The sequence below is a fragment of the Ascidia mentula genome, chromosome 6 (assembly GCF_947561715.1).
Source record: "Ascidia mentula chromosome 6, kaAscMent1.1, whole genome shotgun sequence".
NCBI classification, from domain to species: domain Eukaryota; kingdom Metazoa; phylum Chordata; class Ascidiacea; order Phlebobranchia; family Ascidiidae; genus Ascidia; species Ascidia mentula.
Window position 1 is genome coordinate 5,460,110 of NC_138571.1, and position 18,705 is coordinate 5,478,814.

Sequence of the window (18,705 nt, forward strand, 5' to 3'; positions counted from 1 at the left end):
GAAAAAAGGTTGGCTTGAGGCAAAGAAGGAGGGTGTCCTTTTTTTTTAGGTTGGGAAACAAAAAAATTTAGTTTCAAGTCGTGTTAAGTGTTTGTTTGCATAAACTATGTGCTCGTAACCTACGTATAGTTTGGAGCATAGTTTTATAAAGTTTGTTTCGTGTCGTTTTGTGTTATGTTATTGCTTCAAATTGTTTTGTTCTTTTCTTATTTTACGATACTAAATGTATAGTTACGTAAATCAAAACTTGCAGCGATCTCAGAATAATCGCACTATGATGCATTGAACGAATACAAGGCTTTTAACATCCAAGTCGCTTGTGCATTATTGCTTAAACTTAGAATGTAACTAAACAAGCAACATTGGTATCGTAATCTTCTTTTAACTTATTGAAGGTGGTTGATAGCTGGGGACAATCTGCATCTTTATTAGCGTGAAAATAATTTGCTTTGGGCAAACAAAAAACATACATTATGTCGGGAATAAATATCTGCTACCTCTTTATGGTTGAAATACTTTCAGTAGCCTCAGGTATAAACAATCAGATGACAAAATCAAAAGTCGACAATTAATTGTTGTCTGAGTTTTAATAACAATGATAATAAACACAGCGGCGTTTGAAATATCTGCTTCGGCATTAGTAGCATATCAGTTTTGGATTTTTCTTTATATTGGTGTCTGTTGTGCGTAAAAAACGCACTAATATATTTCATTCACTGAAGATAAGATCTCCAGTATAAAAGTCGTTTACATATAGCTGCTTACAAGGTAGAAAACAACGAGCCCTTGCATCGCTCATTTCCACTGATTGACACTGATTGAATTTGGAATGGTTTATTTTTGGTCGAAAATACAAAACATCAATTTTTTGGGGGGGTTGTATTGATTCATCTTTTTTTATCCAAATCAATAATTACATGCCCTCAAAGGGGATATTTTTGGTAAGATTTTATTTTTAGCACATTGAAGGAATTAATCAATCCAAAAATACTACCCATGTGGTAACCTACTGAAATCGAATGACTGCAAATCTATTTTAAGTGGAAATTGATTTCTGTTTTACAGCAAAACAGATTCTAATATCAATTTTCCTTACAAGAAGGTCGTAATGAGGACATTTCGGGACAAAGTTTGTTGGAAGTTTGTATAATAAACATACATTAAAATGTAAAGTTTTGCCCAGCAGTTATCTGTAAATTACCCACCGGAAAAAGACATTTTATGCAGCATACACAAATCACTATACCTACATATTTGACGCAACTTGCGTCAACACAAGCCGATATCTAAACATAAGAATTGATTTTGCTGCTGATATCTCGTCAATTCCATTCCATGATCTTACAAATTGTCCGTCTCAAGAAAATTTTAATCAATTTTATAACCAGCATGACGTAAATCGATGGGATTTCACTGGTAATGGGAAGGCAGTCAACGTCACTCCGACCGTAATCAGTCATGCGGATAATATTCAGTAAAGGTTTACTTGCATAAGTCCTACACGTCCCCGTCTTTTTGTTACATGATGTTATTATTAAGATGTCACGGAACAATAATTGATAATTTATTCGCAATGATGTTTTGCGGTCCCTATAGTTGAACTTCCCAATCCACGTCACGAAGATCAATTTGCCCTCATGCAATTCGTTTGTGTGTAATTCCCGTTGAGAACCTTAAATACCTTGTGTCATAGGTTTGTTGGGTTTAAAATGCGCCACTTTTAACAACTTTATTTAAATTTACATTGAAGGCTTGGTAAATTAGAGCTGGATAGAAAGAGATACGTAAAAATGATCTAACTTCGTATGATACATAAAAAAAAATGTTGTTACGACGCTTGTAGAACACACTATATGTTATATCGGACCATCAAAAAGGAAAAAAAATATTAAGATCGAACAACAACACAGTTTAGTACCGCGGCCTGAAATACAGATCGGGACATTGTGAGTCACAATACACACAAGGATATTGAAATTGTTCTGAAACCAGTCTGCTACAAGAAGTGCACTACAAACAAAAAATGTTATATGTTTAGCTGTTTGTAGTAGGTGCTTAAAATAAAACGAACACCTACACGACAAAAAAGACTTCTTACAAACATAGAATCTATTTTAGAAATGTTTATTTATTTACTCTTTGTTATTAAATTTTGTTAATGGCATGACAGGTGTATTTTTTGTTCTTTTTACTGAATTCAAGTAATCGATCAACACCCAATTTGACCATCGCGTGGCGTCCTGACTGTGCGTCTCGTTTTAATTATTTTTTAGATGAAAATCGATTTCTTTTTTCTTAGGTGCATAAATATTTCAATTCAAATTTTTCGACAATCCGCACAAATCGACGTTTTGCAAGCAAAGGTAGAGTATGTGATGTAAATGTAACTTCGAGACGTTTGAATTTATTTTCGGTGTCAAAAACGCACCGTATAGCAGTTGAATTTAGATATCTCCCACCAAGTGAGATATCTCTATAGGTAACATTTATAACTACAAATGAAAAAATGGAAAACATATAGGAGAAATTAAAATGTAAACAACAACCCATTTTTAGGATATATCACTGAAAACGGGTAATGCGTATCAAAGAAAGTTGCAGTGGGAAAATGCAATTGCAATTTACATGACGAGTTAACATGCGTTACCACAAGTCTAATCTTGGGGAAAATATTTTTAAATTGTTCGTGCCACATTACCGACACTTGCGTCACGCCGCACAGTTTAACAAACGTAATTGACTTGTATGGAATGTGAACACCGTCATGAGTTAATTTACGAAGGATGCGGCCACAAAAAATCTCATTGAGGTCAATTAGATTTCTGCAGCCACGTAATAACATCACGGCATAAAATATTATGTTATGACTCATAGTCATGAACGGATCCTGTCCGCATGACTTAACAGCGAACAACTAACGTTGGTCAACATCGTATTGCAAGTGAAATCCCTTTGTTTCACGCCATGTTGGTCATGAAATTGATGTAAACTATCATGAGATGAAGGTTTTCAGGGTATCATGGTTTGCAACTTACGTAGCATGGCCTGCAAGAAATCAATGATGTCTTTTCTAGTTGGCAATGACGCAAGTTGTATCGCTTGCTTGGTGACGGATATATGCTAAAAAGATGTATTTCTTTCATACGTATTTTGCAGATAGCTTACAGGTAAACATTTGGTCTTTTTGCATCATGTTTTATACAAATCTCACTTATTTCTCTCATCTTTGTGATTTTCTCTTGAGGGAATTTTGGAATTAAAATATTTATTCGCTTTAAGAAAAAATAAATTGATTTGCGTTCAAAATAGAATTACAATCACACAGTCAGGACGGTACACGATGGTCAAATTTTGTGTTGATCGATTATTCGAAAACAAATACACCTGTAATGCCATTATTAAAATTCAATGACAAAGAGTAAATTAATAAATATTTCCAAAATAGATTCTAGTCTTTTTATCGTGCAGGTGTTCGTTGTATTTTTTGCACTTACTTCAGACAACTATACATTTGACATATATTGTTTGTATTGCGCATCTTTGCATATTTCTAAGCAATTCCTGTAGCACGAGATGACGTCTAACAAACTTCATGAAATTAAGCTTCAAAACATGTATTAACGCGTGTTAAACGCTACCACACAATTGGAATGTATATATGACAGAATGAATGTAGAAAGTAACGTCACGACATCAGCATTCCTTGACGCCGTCCCGAAGGCACAAAGGTGCAATGAAAGGTAAACTCCCGGTTAGTGTCTCTCTTTTTGGTCTCATTTAGCGCAAGTTTTGCAGGCAAATGAACTGCACACTTGACAAAGAAAAACGTCCGCAACTTACACATGCGGCACTTTGAATAATCACGAACATGGCACTTCTTTGAATAAATATTACACAGTTTATATTAAAATTTGCAAATCGACACAACTTGCGCCAAGACAAGCTTGATCAACATTTTGTGAGTAGTATTGGCGTTACGCACATTTTCTGGTACATGCGTCACATCACCTAGTTTAACTGCCGAGCAATTTTGATTGATTACAAGTCAATCTTAAAATGAACTTTGTCCACTATGAAGCCATAAGTCTGGTCCCGCGCAATTGTTGTCAATTATTGTTCCGTTTCATCGCAATAACATTATGTAACAAAATGGCAAGGACGTGTAGGACTTATGCAAGAAAATTCTCTTAAATAACTTCCGCATGACTGATCACCGTCGGAGTGACGTTGACTGCCTTCCCATTACCAGTGAAATCCCATCGATTCACGTCATGCTGGTTATAAAATTGATCAAAATTTTCTTGAGACGGACAATTTGTGAGATCATGGAATGCAATTGACGAGATGTCGGCAGCAAAAAAACATTTCTTATGTTTGGATATCGGCTTGTGTTGACTCTCTGGTGCGTATTTACCAATAACTTCTGGTGAAAACTTTCCATTTTAACGTATTTTTATTCTACAAACTTTGTCCCGAAATGTCCTTATTACGACCTTCTTGTAAGGAAAGTTGATATTGCTGTAAAACAGAAATCAATTTGCACTTAAAAATAGATTTGCAGTCAGTCGCGTTCAGTAAGATACCACATGGGTAGAATTTTTGGATTGATTAATTCTTTCAATGTGCTAAAAATAAAATCATACCAAAAATATCTCCTTTGAGGGCATGTAATTATTGATTTTAATAAAAGAAGATCAATCAATACAAACCCCCCCAAAGGTTTTTTTTATTTCATTGTACGGAAAATCAGAATTACGATATGGGCGTGCACCTTTTGAAGAAATAAAAGAAATCGATTTGCGCCTAAAATAGAATTGCAGTCAAACACATTCCGGACGCCACAACGCCATCTTTCCTGTATTGAATATTTCTTTCAATATATATTAAAATATATGGAATCCAACAGAAATTAACCTTTTATGTTAGTAATCGATTTCAAGAGCAAAGTCATAGAATATCAAAAATAGATACGTTTTTGTGTTTAAGCCAAATCAACATCAAATCAATCAGCTTCAATCAAAATAGAAAGAAATGTTGCTTGTTTAGTTACTTCTTAAGTTAAGCAACAATGCACAAGCGACTTGGATGCTAGCAACCTCGTATTCGTTTAATGCATCACGTGTTTTGCCAATTTATCAAGATTTTGGCAATTATACATTCAGTATCGTCAATTAAGAAGAGAACAAAAAAAATTGTAGCAATAACATAACACAAAACGGCTCGAAGCTGCTAAATACGTGGGATAAGCGCATGGTTTGTGCAAACAAACACTTAAATAATTAGACGACGCAAACATAAAAATGCAACTGGTAATAGGTGCTACACCTCATTATGGCAGTGTTTAGTCGTGCGTAATTTCTTGTGGTAACGATCTTATTGTGTTGTAGATTATTGGTGGCGGTTTCGATTGACCGGTTTCTTTGTGGAAAAACTTTGAAGAAATGTAATTGCAATGCAGACATGCGTTTATATTTTATGATATGCACAACATAGGAGATAAGCGCTTTGACAAATAGCCTGCACGAGTGACAATCAAAAAGTCTCAAAACTAGCAAACAGGTAGCACAAGACTTGGTTTCCTTGAGGGAATGTCACGCCTATTGCCTTCCATGATAACCCGAGACAACCCCATGAAAATTTTGGCCCGCATGGCAAATTAACGAAAAATTTGAACGATCAACGTCACGTTTGCGACATTTAACCCATATGATGTAAAACGAAATAGGATTCCACTGGAAATGGGAGGGGGACCAATCTCTTAAGTCATGCGTATAATATTCGTTGAAGTTTTCTAGCGACATAAACCTTTTTGCAATTTTGTTGTATCCCATTATTACGATGTTTCGGAACAATAATTGACCACAACAGCGTCTTCGCCGCCCGCAAATGCGTCGTTATGGCCTCACAGTGAAAAAAATATTTTCGAATTAACTGGTAATCATTCGAAGCAGCTCAATTACGACAGTTAAATTGTGTGACGCCGATAACATTTACAAAATGTTATTCAGAATTATGGCTTCTCTTGACGCAAGTTATAAGTGTTTTTTCTCCAGACAGCATCTTTGTTGACATGCTTTACGCATTTTTGCTGATACGTAATTGTATTACTTTGGTTGATTTCTGGTCAAAAAAGTGTATTGTTTTAGAAAAGTATTTTCTTATATTAGGACTGCGTTGTCGCAAATTATGTTTTTGATGTAATTAGATTGTAGTACTTTTTAAATATATTTTTTTGTGCATAAACAAATCAATCATGTGACAACAGTTCCCCTGCTCACCTCGCTTTCGTTTGCTTTATTACGAAGTTACACTTAATAAGTATTTTGCACCTAAGGAAAAGGGCTAAATGAAGAATTATTTGTAGTCCACCATGGGGAAAACATTTTAAATGCTGGTTTTTCTTTTTTCTATTATTAAATATTTGGGAACATTTTCTCACAAACTGTGAAATAGAAATCGATTTGAAATTCGATGCATCTAGAAGAACACAAGAACCTCTGCCTTTTTTGCGTCAAGCCAACCTTTTTTTCACGTTCTGCGGTGCTTTTCTTATAAATACCTCCTATAGGCTCATTCAACCTTCATTCTGTTGCACCAACTGAAAAGGGTGAAAGCAGAAGGAACAAGTCGATCTACAAATCTGTAGTTCAACTGAACATATTCAAGAAATTCTTCAACAAGCAAGAAATATCAAAACGATGAAAATCGACATTCTCAATTCGTTCTCTCCTAAATTCGAAGTACAATGGCACGAAAAAGAATTGGAAAACGTGTTTCAACTTTTTGACTCGAACGGCAAGGGTCATATTGAGGAATCAGATTTGAAGTCTGTATTGCGTAACTTCGGCATGCACATCACTAACAAGGAACTCGCTGACTTGACGGAACCTTGTAAGTTCATGGAAGAGAAGAAACAAGATATAGGTATCGACACCGACGTATTTTCTTTCTTCGTGGAACAACTTTGCTCTGAAGGTTTGAACGACGACGATTTGAAAAATGCTTTTAAGGTTTGGATTTCTTGATGTAAGGATCTTTGTATGTATATATACCATACAAAGAGTTAAAATGTATAAAGGAAACTGTTGTTCACCCACTTTACGATGAATTCCTATTTGTACTTTTTTTAGTATATTTTATTCCTAATTGTTGTTAAGTGTTGTAATTAAATGTAGAACGTTTATAAAGGATGTCTTACTATCATCCAAACCTATTTGTCACATTACAAGTTAATTACCACATTGTTTTCAGCTCTTCGATCGTCACGGCAATGGTTACGTTACCAGAGAAGACCTACGTGACGTCATGTGCAAGTGGTCACGTGAGCCGAGCGAAGAGGAGTTGGACGAGATGATGCAGGAAGTTGATTTGGACGGAGATGGTTTAATCGATTTTCATGAGTTCCTAGCTGCCATCACAGCAACGTGACATATGCTTTACTGTGTTGTAGAACGTCGATAGAAGTGACCTTTGTGGGTGGTAGTGTTGTTATACTTAAAACAAAAATAAATGTAAAAACAGTCTTTTTTCGCACAAGGGTGGTTAACGAAAGCGTAATGGTGAATGACCATTGTTTTCAATATTTTATCATTAGTTTAACGTTTTACTTAATATGTTCAATGTTTGTGTATTTTTTGTTGTTCTTTCGTTTTTATCTAAATACAAGTATATTGATATTGAAGAGATGGAAGTAAAAATTTGACAGACGCAAGTTTTGCAGCGATTTAAAAAAACGTTTTGTTAAGCATGAGCCAGTCACACGCTACTCGTTGCAACGAGTAATAACCAATTAAAGTGGATGGATGACGTGCAGACAAAGAGTGAGTCGAAATCCACTTCTAATATCATGCAGCTGTTATTCCAATTTTCACATACCGCAGGTGACTTTCAACGTCATTGCACCGATCTGTACATGTGCAGGTGTGCCACATTTAATTTACTGACCACACTTCTCTGAACGTGTTTGCCCCCCACGAAGCAAGAAAATTCCGTCACAATCTCTTTTGCCCAAACATCTGAGGAATGAACATCGACTCACAAAATCAATGTTATGCCAAGCACTGTGAAATGCTCATGAGAATAGTGTAATATTCGTGAATGTTAAGCCCATTAGCTCTATTAAAAGTTGTTCTGAAAAAATAATGCGTCGCATAACTCTGGCATAAAGGACAATTCAACAGATTATGGATGAGTTTGAAAATCCCAGTTCTTCCGACAGATGATTCACGAACTTTACATATAAACTTACAAAGAAAGTGTTCAAACCTGGTGTTCACCTGACGTTGTTTAGATAAAAATTTGTAAACTTAAGGTTCATGGCATTTAATGCACTGAAAGTTAAAGGTTAGCTTTCTGAAAATCCTGGCTCACGGTGGGAATTTTCGCTATTTATGGTGTTGTGTGAGGTGAAATGAAGCTTGTATAGGTTCGGTGTAATTACTGTAAAATATGTAGTACAGGACATATACGGCTTTCGTGGTAATAAATTAAGGTAATATGTGTATCCTCTTTCCTATTTCTTCCTTGGTTGGGTTTATACTGCAAGAAAACGGGGCAAAGTCGTGTAATGACATGTTTTATTGATTCGTGACTAAAATAACTTAAACCATTTTCGTTTAACAGTTTAAATAAACATTCTTCATAACAAGAGACAATCTAGATATATTGTTGTTTGTGTGGCAGACGTTAACGATCAATATAATACCGTTTTCATTGCGTTTTAATCGGACAATCTAATTTTCTGCAATACACACTTTCAAAACTCTTTCCTGGAGATACTAGTGATTCGGAATTGAAAACGAGCTAATTCTAAATACATTATGTTCCGTAAATTATTTTAGTTTCGCAATTCAAACAGCAAACTAACAACAATCATGGCGATGATTATATTGTGTCAGCAAAGATTGCGATGAGAATTGCAATGTGGAACACGATGAGGAGAAAGATGTAGATCCTCATACAAAGAATATCAATCCTTCTGGCCACATCCTTCCACTTTTCCTCCATTATATTTGACCTCTTTGTGTCCTTCAACTCCTCATTGTGAAACCGCAAGTAACCCGTGGCGGATGTGACGTCGGTACGCAGATTGGTGACATCACCTTGTATGACGTCAAATGCCGTTCTAGCGCCCTTGTGTGGTGATAGAAGAGGTGTGGTGGAATTCGGGTTCTCTGTGAATTCGTTTGATAAAACAATTCAACAAACTGTTTGTTGTTTTGACATCAAAAGTATAATTTTTAACATTTTTACTTCTGTGTTAACACAAAAAACATCCGAAAAAAGTATAGAACGTGTAAAACAGTAATGTCACATTATGGTATTGAAGTTGAAACTTATTTTGCTTTTAAAACATTATTAAGAAGACATTACCTCCGTCGGTACTTGTGTTAACTGTACCGGGAATATGCAGAGGTTGAGGGTTTCTTTTCCGCACTTTCTCGCTTTCTACGCTTAAATATTCACATTTCATAACGAGTTCCGGTTGGGAAGAAGACGCGTATTCCGGATCAGGTCCTTTTTCTTTCTTTCTATTCCGGAAAATCCTTTGTTTCCATTTGTTGAAAAAATTTCCGACCAAATTTCGAGATATTCTCTGTTAAAAGTTTTTAATTTTAAAGAAGAGTCTGTTGGGTTTCTAAAAAATGATTTACATGCTTTCAAAAGAGATGTTTCGATTACGAATAATAATTTTGACAAACCTTTTCTGTCGACTCCATTGGAATGACGTCGTCGGAAGATAGTTTAAAATTCTTTAGTTCTTCTGTGACTCCGGTAAAATAAAGGAAAAGCCTAATCCAGTATGGAACCGGGGTGATATCGATGCTGTATTGTGTCTATAATTAAACAGGCTTTGTACGAATCATTTAAATTAGCCGGACACTTTAAACCACGCAATCCATCAACCCATCACATGTAACTTTCGGCATGGTAAAGCTTAACAATCTGAAACAAATTTCTTACCGAAACCCACGCAATAGAATACAAGTAGAGCATTCTTACATTGTCATCTGGTCCTTGCATGACTGCAGCAGAAGGCATATGATGGAGATGAAGAACCAATACGGTCATTATCATGTTAATTCCAAGTAATGCCATGCATAGGACGAAATACAGGCCCAGAAAAGGTCCAGTTGATGCAGGGAACATATCTCCAACAGTCAACAGAAAAACCTGGGACGTAAGTAGGTCGAAAGGGTTTGTTAAACAAAGCCTGGTTGCCTTATTTTTAAATTCATATAAAACTGTGTAACATCTATGAAATTAAATTCAAAACAAACTTTAATTTGCCTAGCAAACGCCATTGTGAGCTTTGTAGCGTCACCGAGCGTACCATGAAAGTAAGCATGATCGTGATTTGGAGTCCAATCCTTTCTCCGCTGTCAGGAGGTAGATAAAATCCAAGCAGTGATATTGTGGTTAGAAGGAGAGCGGGGAAGAGCATGCTCTGCACCAAAACCAAACAGAGTCACGTGATAAGACTGTTTGCCTAATTTCGCCAAGATAGAAATCAAATTTCATGAAACGTTTCGAGGCTTTGTGTCAATGCAAAACCATTACTTAATTTGGGTCATAAATTTAGAGGATGTTTGATGTAAGGTAGCAATCATACCTGCATGTACAGGGAAGAATTTCTTCTAAACACCAACTTAAATTGGACTTCTGACCTGTGAACATTATTTGAATAAAGAACCTCATAAAGAACTCTGGTTTTGTGGAAATCTTACCAGTGTAAACTACTAAGTCTGTTTCTGGCAACTTCAGCCACGCTTTTCTGTGGATCCATGTAATAGAACTGCTGTTTCTTGATATCTTCCACATTTGCGGTGGCGTTGGTGATCAAAACTGCCGCGTAGTCTTGAGACTATACATAGAAACAACACAAATTAAAAAAAAAATGTTAAAGGTCCTACTAAAGTCACAGTATTCAGTGGTTCCGAATACGCGTATCTTCTCGGGGAAAATCTTTATTGATTTATGCACTGACCAATAACCAACAAGTTAATTATATTATTGAAAATATTGAAAGCATTTTAACCCCATAATGCAAACAAAAATAGATTTGCATTAATCCTGGCTGATGATTTACGTTATTTTCACCCACATGGTAAAAGCGATTGGGAAATACAATATCTAGAAAAATTTATATTAAAACGTCCAAGCCAAAGTCGTTAAAGAAAACTAAATGAAAATTTGACAGGAATATTAAATTATTCATAGAGTGGATTTCATTGATACACATTTTTGTTATTAAAAGCAAAGAATAAAATAAACAATAATGGAGAACTAACCATCTTCGTGATGTTAATGTCCTTTAAAACCCATTCCCCTGATTTTACAAAGTAAATTGGAATGTCCTTCTGAAGATCACTTGCAGATCTTCGTGACTTTAGGTCGAGTTTCGAAGTTGGGAAAGTCCACGAAAGAAACGTCATCGTGCAAATCTGCCACAAGATTGCGTTTTAACTTTCGCCCAACATAGAAATTAAATTTTTAAAAATCTGTTATTTTCAGCTTTACGACATTAGCGTATAAATCTCACACTGCTTGTGTCAAAAACATGTTCATTTGCAGTGAATCAGAATAAACATTTAACATATTTGGTTAAAACACATGTTCCATACCTACATTAGATATGGGGAATCTGGCCTGTTGGGCCATTAAACTTGACCCGCCAGGTTCTGATACGTATTAGTGTAACTCAGAAAATTGTCCAATACTGCAGTTTAATGCAATTTTATCAGACAATTGTATTTTAAAAACAAATAATATAAATGGGATAGTGTAAAATTGTAAATAGATTAAACTGCATTTTAAACACTCTTTGTCCACTTTTACTGATGTGGTCGGCCCTCCTGTCGAACATTTCACAATGATCCATGACCCGAAAGGTTTACCCCCCGGCCTACACCCTTTACGAAACGAAATTTGAACGGTAATAAATTAAATACATCTGTTGCAAACTCGATTGGGCAAGGTTTAGGGATTTGGTTTGTAGATGAAGTTTTACCTTTAAACCTGTGTCACTTCCAGTCAATTTCCCACGAAAAGACATCATTAATATTGGATGTGGGTAATGAGGCGTTTATGTGACCAAGTGCTTGCCAACATTTGAGGTGAGGATTTATTACCGCGTGCGAAAATAATTAAAAATTGATCAGGTCATTGTTTCTTGACTCGTTGAAACCGCTACTGACTTAATGCGTCACACACACCATGGTTTTCTACTTCTTAACACTTTCAATATTTTTATTGGAATCATTCGCGCAATTTAATTTGTGTTTATCACAAAATTTGTGTTCACCTAGGATCAATTTCGTCCCATTTAATCGATTCAAATTCCTTTGATAATAGCCTTCTAAACATGTGGAAATTCTAATGCATTTTTTCGACTTCTAATAAACATAACAAACATCTACCTGTACATCGAAGGGAAAATGCGCAATGTCGATGCTGCATGTTGTTTCATAACTAACAGGTTCCAGATAACGAAGAGTTCCATCATATCGTATCTCAGCATACGGAAGTCTCGGGTTGTAATCTTTAATCCCAATCTCCTCATACATCACTATATCCGGCATCCACAGCATATTCGAGGGCAAGCGGACTAAATGTAACATGTAGCTAAAACGTTACGTTACAAATACTGTTGTTAAATAAATAGTATAATGCAGGACTATACTCGAATAGGTAGTTCATGCTTTTTCACATAACATTCGCATGTTTGTTGTTGTCACAGATTTCGTGTCAACTCACTGTCAGTTATTCCTTCGTATTCGTCCGGGTTCCAGGTTAGGAATTCGTCTTTCCAAAAAAGTCTGTAGCGAAGCAAACTTTTCAAGGTCTGATCTTTCTCGTTTAAATCCAGAGTCTGTAGAATGATCCGACTATAAGGCAAACGCCCAATTATACAAAACACGCAGACATTACCTGGGTATAACTGAGGTCGATATCCACCAAAACCTGGTGTGTGTAATTGATAACAGGTCGTACAGCTTTATCATAACCTGCAAATAACATAAAAGTTTCGTCATAAAAACAATACTTCAAAGTTCATATTAAAAAAAGGTAATTTTGAATGCTTTATAAGCATATGCTTTGTCTTATATCCAATGAGAAAAAAATGTGATAAGATATCGACACAAATAAAAAAAAGGTTTGCTTTCGTTACATCATTGTCTTTGCAGTGCAACAGAAAAAATAAAGCCTCAATGTTCAAGAAATAATTGTACGGGTTTGTGTGCAATACTACATATTCAGTTACTAATCTGTAGAAGCAGTCAAATATACAATTGGAACAAATTAAAGTTTTCTTGACTTCTCTTTTTTAATTACGTCACTACTGTTACCTTGCCTAACAAGAAGATCGAACTTTAGACGAGCTGTCACTGCATTTTGGGCTTTGCTCGAGTTTGACTGAAAATTGTTCGTAGTTCCGGATGCATCGGAGTTTTGGGCCTGATTCCCACCGCTTGATCCAACCTTAAAACCAAAAAGATGTTGCGCATAACTCGTTTGTTACTTAAACCTAAACTTGGACTGCGTATTTGTATATATACAGTTCTGTAAACCAAACGAACAAAAATTTGGAAAAAAAACTTGTAGTTTCTCCTACCTGGGATATTCCAACCAATCCAACTTTGGCAGCCGTTTTCCCACCTTTCCCTGCTTGACCCGATTTGATAAAGAGGATAGCGAGAAGCAATATCGTAAACTTCAACATTTTATCCGTAGGTGAGACAAGCCAGTGTGTGAATGACTCAGCAACCATAGGTTCGTTATATACCATTCGGCTTTCATAAATATTAATGATGTGAGCCTCTCTCCCTTGGCCTGGACCATCTTCATACGATGCTCAAAGGGAAAAAAGGAGCTTACATTGCATCGTTAATAATATTTTCCTAAAGTGAGTGCTTCATTATATTTGAAAGGTGTCTAGCCTATTCATTAATTTCATGTGACATTTAACTACGTGTGTATGTTATAGGCCATTGTTGACAAACTCACTTTAAGGTTTAATGCTGCATGTTAATGTTTTATTTTCAATACGATTCACAAGCCAGTTTAATACACGATTCATTACAAAATCAAGGCCAAGACAATAAATTTTTCGGTTTAAAGTAGGATATACCTACAGAATTCGACAAACAAGTTTACAGTAGTATTCGAATTTTCAAAAAGTCAACATACGAAGCGCAAATGAACAATTAATATGAAGCTAAATTGTAAGATTAACCTCTTATCTCGGCAGAAGTAAATCGAATCTAAGAAAAAGAACCAAAATAAAACATTGTCGTAACTAATTTTCTTACTACAACTATTCGCATGTGTACAATGGAATATGTGCCGTCAACAAACCACTTGCCATTGTAAAGTAGCAAATTCCTTTGCACCAAGGATAAATTTATTTTCTTGGGAGTGAGAATGTGTTGTTTAAATGATTTTGGTAAACCATTTTGTTCTTCTGTATGCGTGCGAAAGTGTAACGAGTTAATGTGGCAAATTCTTACTTGTGATAATTGTCTTCAGTTTGCTTGTTTTGTTTTCAGCGTGGGTTCGAATGTGTCCCTGCAAATGACCACAAGTAGTAAAACGCTTTTCACAGATCTCGCGTTTGTAAGGTATTTCCACAGTGAGAAGCCTCATATGAACCTGGAGGGGAACATATATTCTAAAGATTTTTTCACAGACCACACTTTTTTGAAGTTTTTCTCCTGTGTGAGCGAGGAGTTTAATTTTAAGGCCATGTTTTCCGAAAAGTTTCTTACATACGTTGCACTGTTGTTTCTTCCCCATCGTGTGGGTTGCACTGTGGCCCTTTAAACGTCCCCCAATACGCGAACCTGTTTCTCGCAAACATTGCACTGGAAAGACTTTTCTCTGGAAGGGAAACAAAAGTAATTTGGAATTAAAACGAAGCTTGTAATATGAAACATGACATAAAGGCAATGTTATAAAACTATCAGAAGTTTCAAACTGAAGTCAGCTGATTTATTAGAAATCATGAAAAATCGATTTCGCCTGGACGGACATCCTCAGTTTCCGCAAATACGAAATTTGCGTCATTTACCGACAAAAAAAGGCATAGCAACTAGCGACAACGATTCTTGCCATAGCACTTCACTATGTAATACAATCAGTCGCTATGATTCTTAATACCGCACATCTTTTCAAGAGGTTCATTGACGATATTATTTGGGTTTCTACGGGAGAAGACATAACCTCAAATATAAAACTCACGAAAGCATTTTCTACTGCAGGACTGCAGATTGTGTTTCGTCAAATGCGCATCAAGGATGGTAACACTTCTGTAGAGTTTCTGGATGTGTGGCTTGCGAATCAAGTTTTGGGTTTGTCACCAAAAACTTTGTTAAGGAGACAGCAAAAGAGCGGTGTTTCCTTCATGGAACATCTTAGCACCCCGGACACATTTACAAGTCCATTATTCTAGGTGAAGCATGTCGTTTGCGTCGCCTGAATGAAAGACGAAATCACTACCAACAAAGCCTGGATCCACTTCAGGATAAGTGCATAAAATCGGGCTTCTCGAAGAAGGTTATTAGTGCAATTATTACACAGGCACGAACTTGGATACAACGCTTTCGCGATGTCACCGAAAAGGGCAAAATCTCAATGATTGCTTGGGGCACCTCCTTTCCTCATGTGCTTAAACCAACGCATAAAAGGAAAGAATTAAAAAGCCAAGCAACAATTGTTTACAAACGACCGCCGCCTTTGGGAAATATTCTGACCAATTACTATTAACTGGCATTGCAAACAGACTAAAGCAGCCCCGCGGGGAGTTACGCTTGCAGACGGTGCGCAATGTGCGGTCACCATGGCAACCATAAATCTATGGTTATTAAACGACTAATTTAACGACGAAAACAGGTAAAGAATACAAACTAACGCAACACCTAACCTGTGCAAGTTATGGGATTTACGTTGCGATGAGCAGTACGTTGGTCAGACTAAAAAACGTTTCTCAAAACGATGGCCGCAACATAGCCCAGGCTGGAACATGACAATAGGCAAAACGGGGTGTACCGACAAGACGGCCCTGTGCCACCGTTGTTTAAGCGCACACCCCTCGTCAGGTCAACACCAGCCCATTGACAACTGTTTTGCAGTGACATTTGTTCAACAAAACTGGATGTTTCCGAAGCCAAATGGTTAAACCTTACGCAGGCCTCAATAAACATCCAAAAAAATGATCATTCCCAGAATTCGGTGAATAACATCTTGTTGACGGTTTATTGATGTGTTCCACGGTTGCAACGTAATTCTGTTCATTGGTTTTTATCATTGCTCTTATCACGTTCTGTGTTGTGTTGGTGTACGTTCCAGCTGCAGGTGTTGTTGCGTTGCGTGTTATACGTCATTCGGCTTATGTTGCGTTGCGTGTTACGTCACATAGTCTTATCTTCGCGCCACTGAAGAACGACTTCCATTGCAGTGTAGTGAATGGCACAGGGAAGGCAGCAGTACAGGACTTCTTGCTTTTTTACTTTAGTAGTTTTATTTTATTTATTTGATCGTATCTTTCTGTGTTTACTTGCAAATTTCGTATTTGCAGACACTGAGGATGCCCGTCCAGGCGAAAAATAATAAATTAGCTGACTTAAATTTGAAACTTCTGTTAGTTTTATAACATTGACTTTATATCAAAATAGAAAATTGGTGTCGCTGATAGAATACAATGCCAACCAGAGGGCTAGATTCTGAAAAAATTAAGGAACCATAGTCTTTATTTGGTATATAATTTAAAGTTAAACTGACACAACAACATAATAGGTTGAGGACAAGAAATATAAAAATCGTAAGACTTCCTTAAATTTCGAAAAACAACTGAAACTTTAGTCACGAATTCGACTTTAAATTGTGAACTATCTTTGTATCCCGAATGATGCTAAAAACTATCCCGAATGATGCTAAAATTGTAGAACACTCAAAATTCACTCAGTAACATCAAAATGTGTGATGCAAATTTGTTAATACTTAAACAAGACAAAGCGCCATGCAATAGTTATATAGTGCGTGTACACACTTTGTCAATTATTGTTTGACAGATATATATTTTAACAGCCAAATCGAATTGATTACATGAAAATTTATCTCCGAATAAATTTGCGCACACCGCTGGCAGCTGCAATAGCTTTGTGCAGTTTTGTGTTTCAAAAAATAACCAAATGTCTGGCAATTATCCGTGGATTAAACCAATAATATTCTCTCTATTTCCTTTCAAGCTTCATCACAGTTAAAACACTCACTGCTGAGTTAACTGTCACTGTATGTGGTCAATCATATCTTTGTGCTGGCGATCACTATTTTGTACCGGGGAAGGGGAAAAACAATTTAATGGTGAAGAACAATGCTTGGCTCTAATATAAAGATAACGCTTGCACCAAATAATCGTTTTTGTAGCTAATCTTATCTGACGATTATTCTCAGTTTTGCACCAATTGATTCACTGCCAAAGTAATCAATGTTTGCAAGTTGGAAACCAGAGCAAAGTAAGCTTGACCGAATCTAATGAAACGATCTATAAAAAGTATGATAGAAAATGACACAAGAATCCTCCAATGAACAATCATTTCTTGATACGTGTTTATTTGCAAAGGACACAGTGTAACACGCATGTTTCCCAACCTAATTGCTTTACAACTGGAACGCAGACGAACTTTTAGGCTTTCCTGTAGCAATTATTCTTGGGTTTGTTATTACCGGGCCAACCTGGTAAGAGATATTTTGTTTTATCTACCTCACAATAAACGTGTTGTGCTTTAGTAATAATAGTTGGGCAGTTAGCTTACATAAACGCGCTTGTGTGGTAGTAATAGAAGTATCATTGGAATTTTGATCTTTGTGAGAAAGACATGTAAGCAACTTAACACAAGCGCTTTTGTGTTAGCAAACTGCCCAACTGTATTTTAAAATAGATTGTTAACCTTATAACTATTACGTGTAGTAGCTATATGCGTACAGTCAAATACAAATGCCGGCAATTTTTTGTTTATAAAACTGTGAAAATTGCTGTTGAATTTAAATGGGGTCTCACGTTTTTGACAAAGTTTGACGTTCAAATACATATCCTGCTGCTGAAGGCCGAAATATGATTATAAAAAGATAAATACAACAAGTTACATCCTGAGCCAAACACCAAACAGTCTAAATCCCACCACATGCAATGCTTGTGAAAAGATACAGGGCAAAGGCTTCAAAACTTTTTTGATATCTGTGTAGAGCAAGTTGTAAAAGTTATAAAAGATATAAAGAGAAATGTATTTGGTATGTGGCACCACATGAAAATTTTAATTCGTATACTGCATTGCAACCATGGTGTAGATGCTTTGTGTTATTTCAAGCTAAAATTAGGCGAGACGTTTCTTGAACCATATACGCATGAACCAATATAATGGTAATTCAAGCTGTAGTATTCAAAACAACTAAAATAAAACAATGCCAATAAACAACGTTTTTACCTTTTTAACGTGCATTGTAACACGGTTATTTTCGTGCAATCAGAAAATTCGCATATTCCGACGAAATTACTGGTACAAATGATGTATATTTTTATAAGGACATGAAAATCACGACATGATGCACATTATATACATATGGTTTTAGGAAAGAACATACCTCAGTCGTTGTGGTGTTCCTGGCACCAATGCAACAATGGATTTAGTACGTAGCGCTTAGCTTTTG

At 36.1% G+C, this 18,705-nt stretch overlaps 1 protein-coding gene and 1 pseudogene across 1 annotated transcript; one reads left to right on the top strand and one right to left on the bottom strand.

Annotated features, from left to right (window-relative positions):
- Window positions 1-6,698: 6,698 nt before the first annotated feature.
- LOC145905400 (neo-calmodulin-like) lies at window positions 6,699-7,428 on the top strand. The gene is made up of 2 exons (XM_082992590.1): window positions 6,699-7,010; window positions 7,252-7,428. The coding sequence occupies exons 1-2, from the start codon at window positions 6,699-6,701 to the stop codon at window positions 7,426-7,428; spliced, it is 489 nt and encodes a 162-aa protein (XP_082848716.1).
- Window positions 7,429-8,883: 1,455 nt separating this feature from the next.
- LOC145906985 (uncharacterized) lies at window positions 8,884-14,747 on the bottom strand (annotated as a pseudogene).
- Window positions 14,748-18,705: the final 3,958 nt, after the last annotated feature.

Bases quoted from the DNA above. Each gene is read 5' to 3' on its own strand.
- LOC145905400 (XM_082992590.1), top strand. From the start codon at position 6,699: ATGAAAATCGACATTCTCAATTCGTTCTCTCCTAAATTCGAAGTACAA. The intron at 7,011-7,251 runs GTTTGGATTTCT...CATTGTTTTCAG, and splicing joins ATTTGAAAAATGCTTTTAAG to CTCTTCGATCGTCACGGCAA.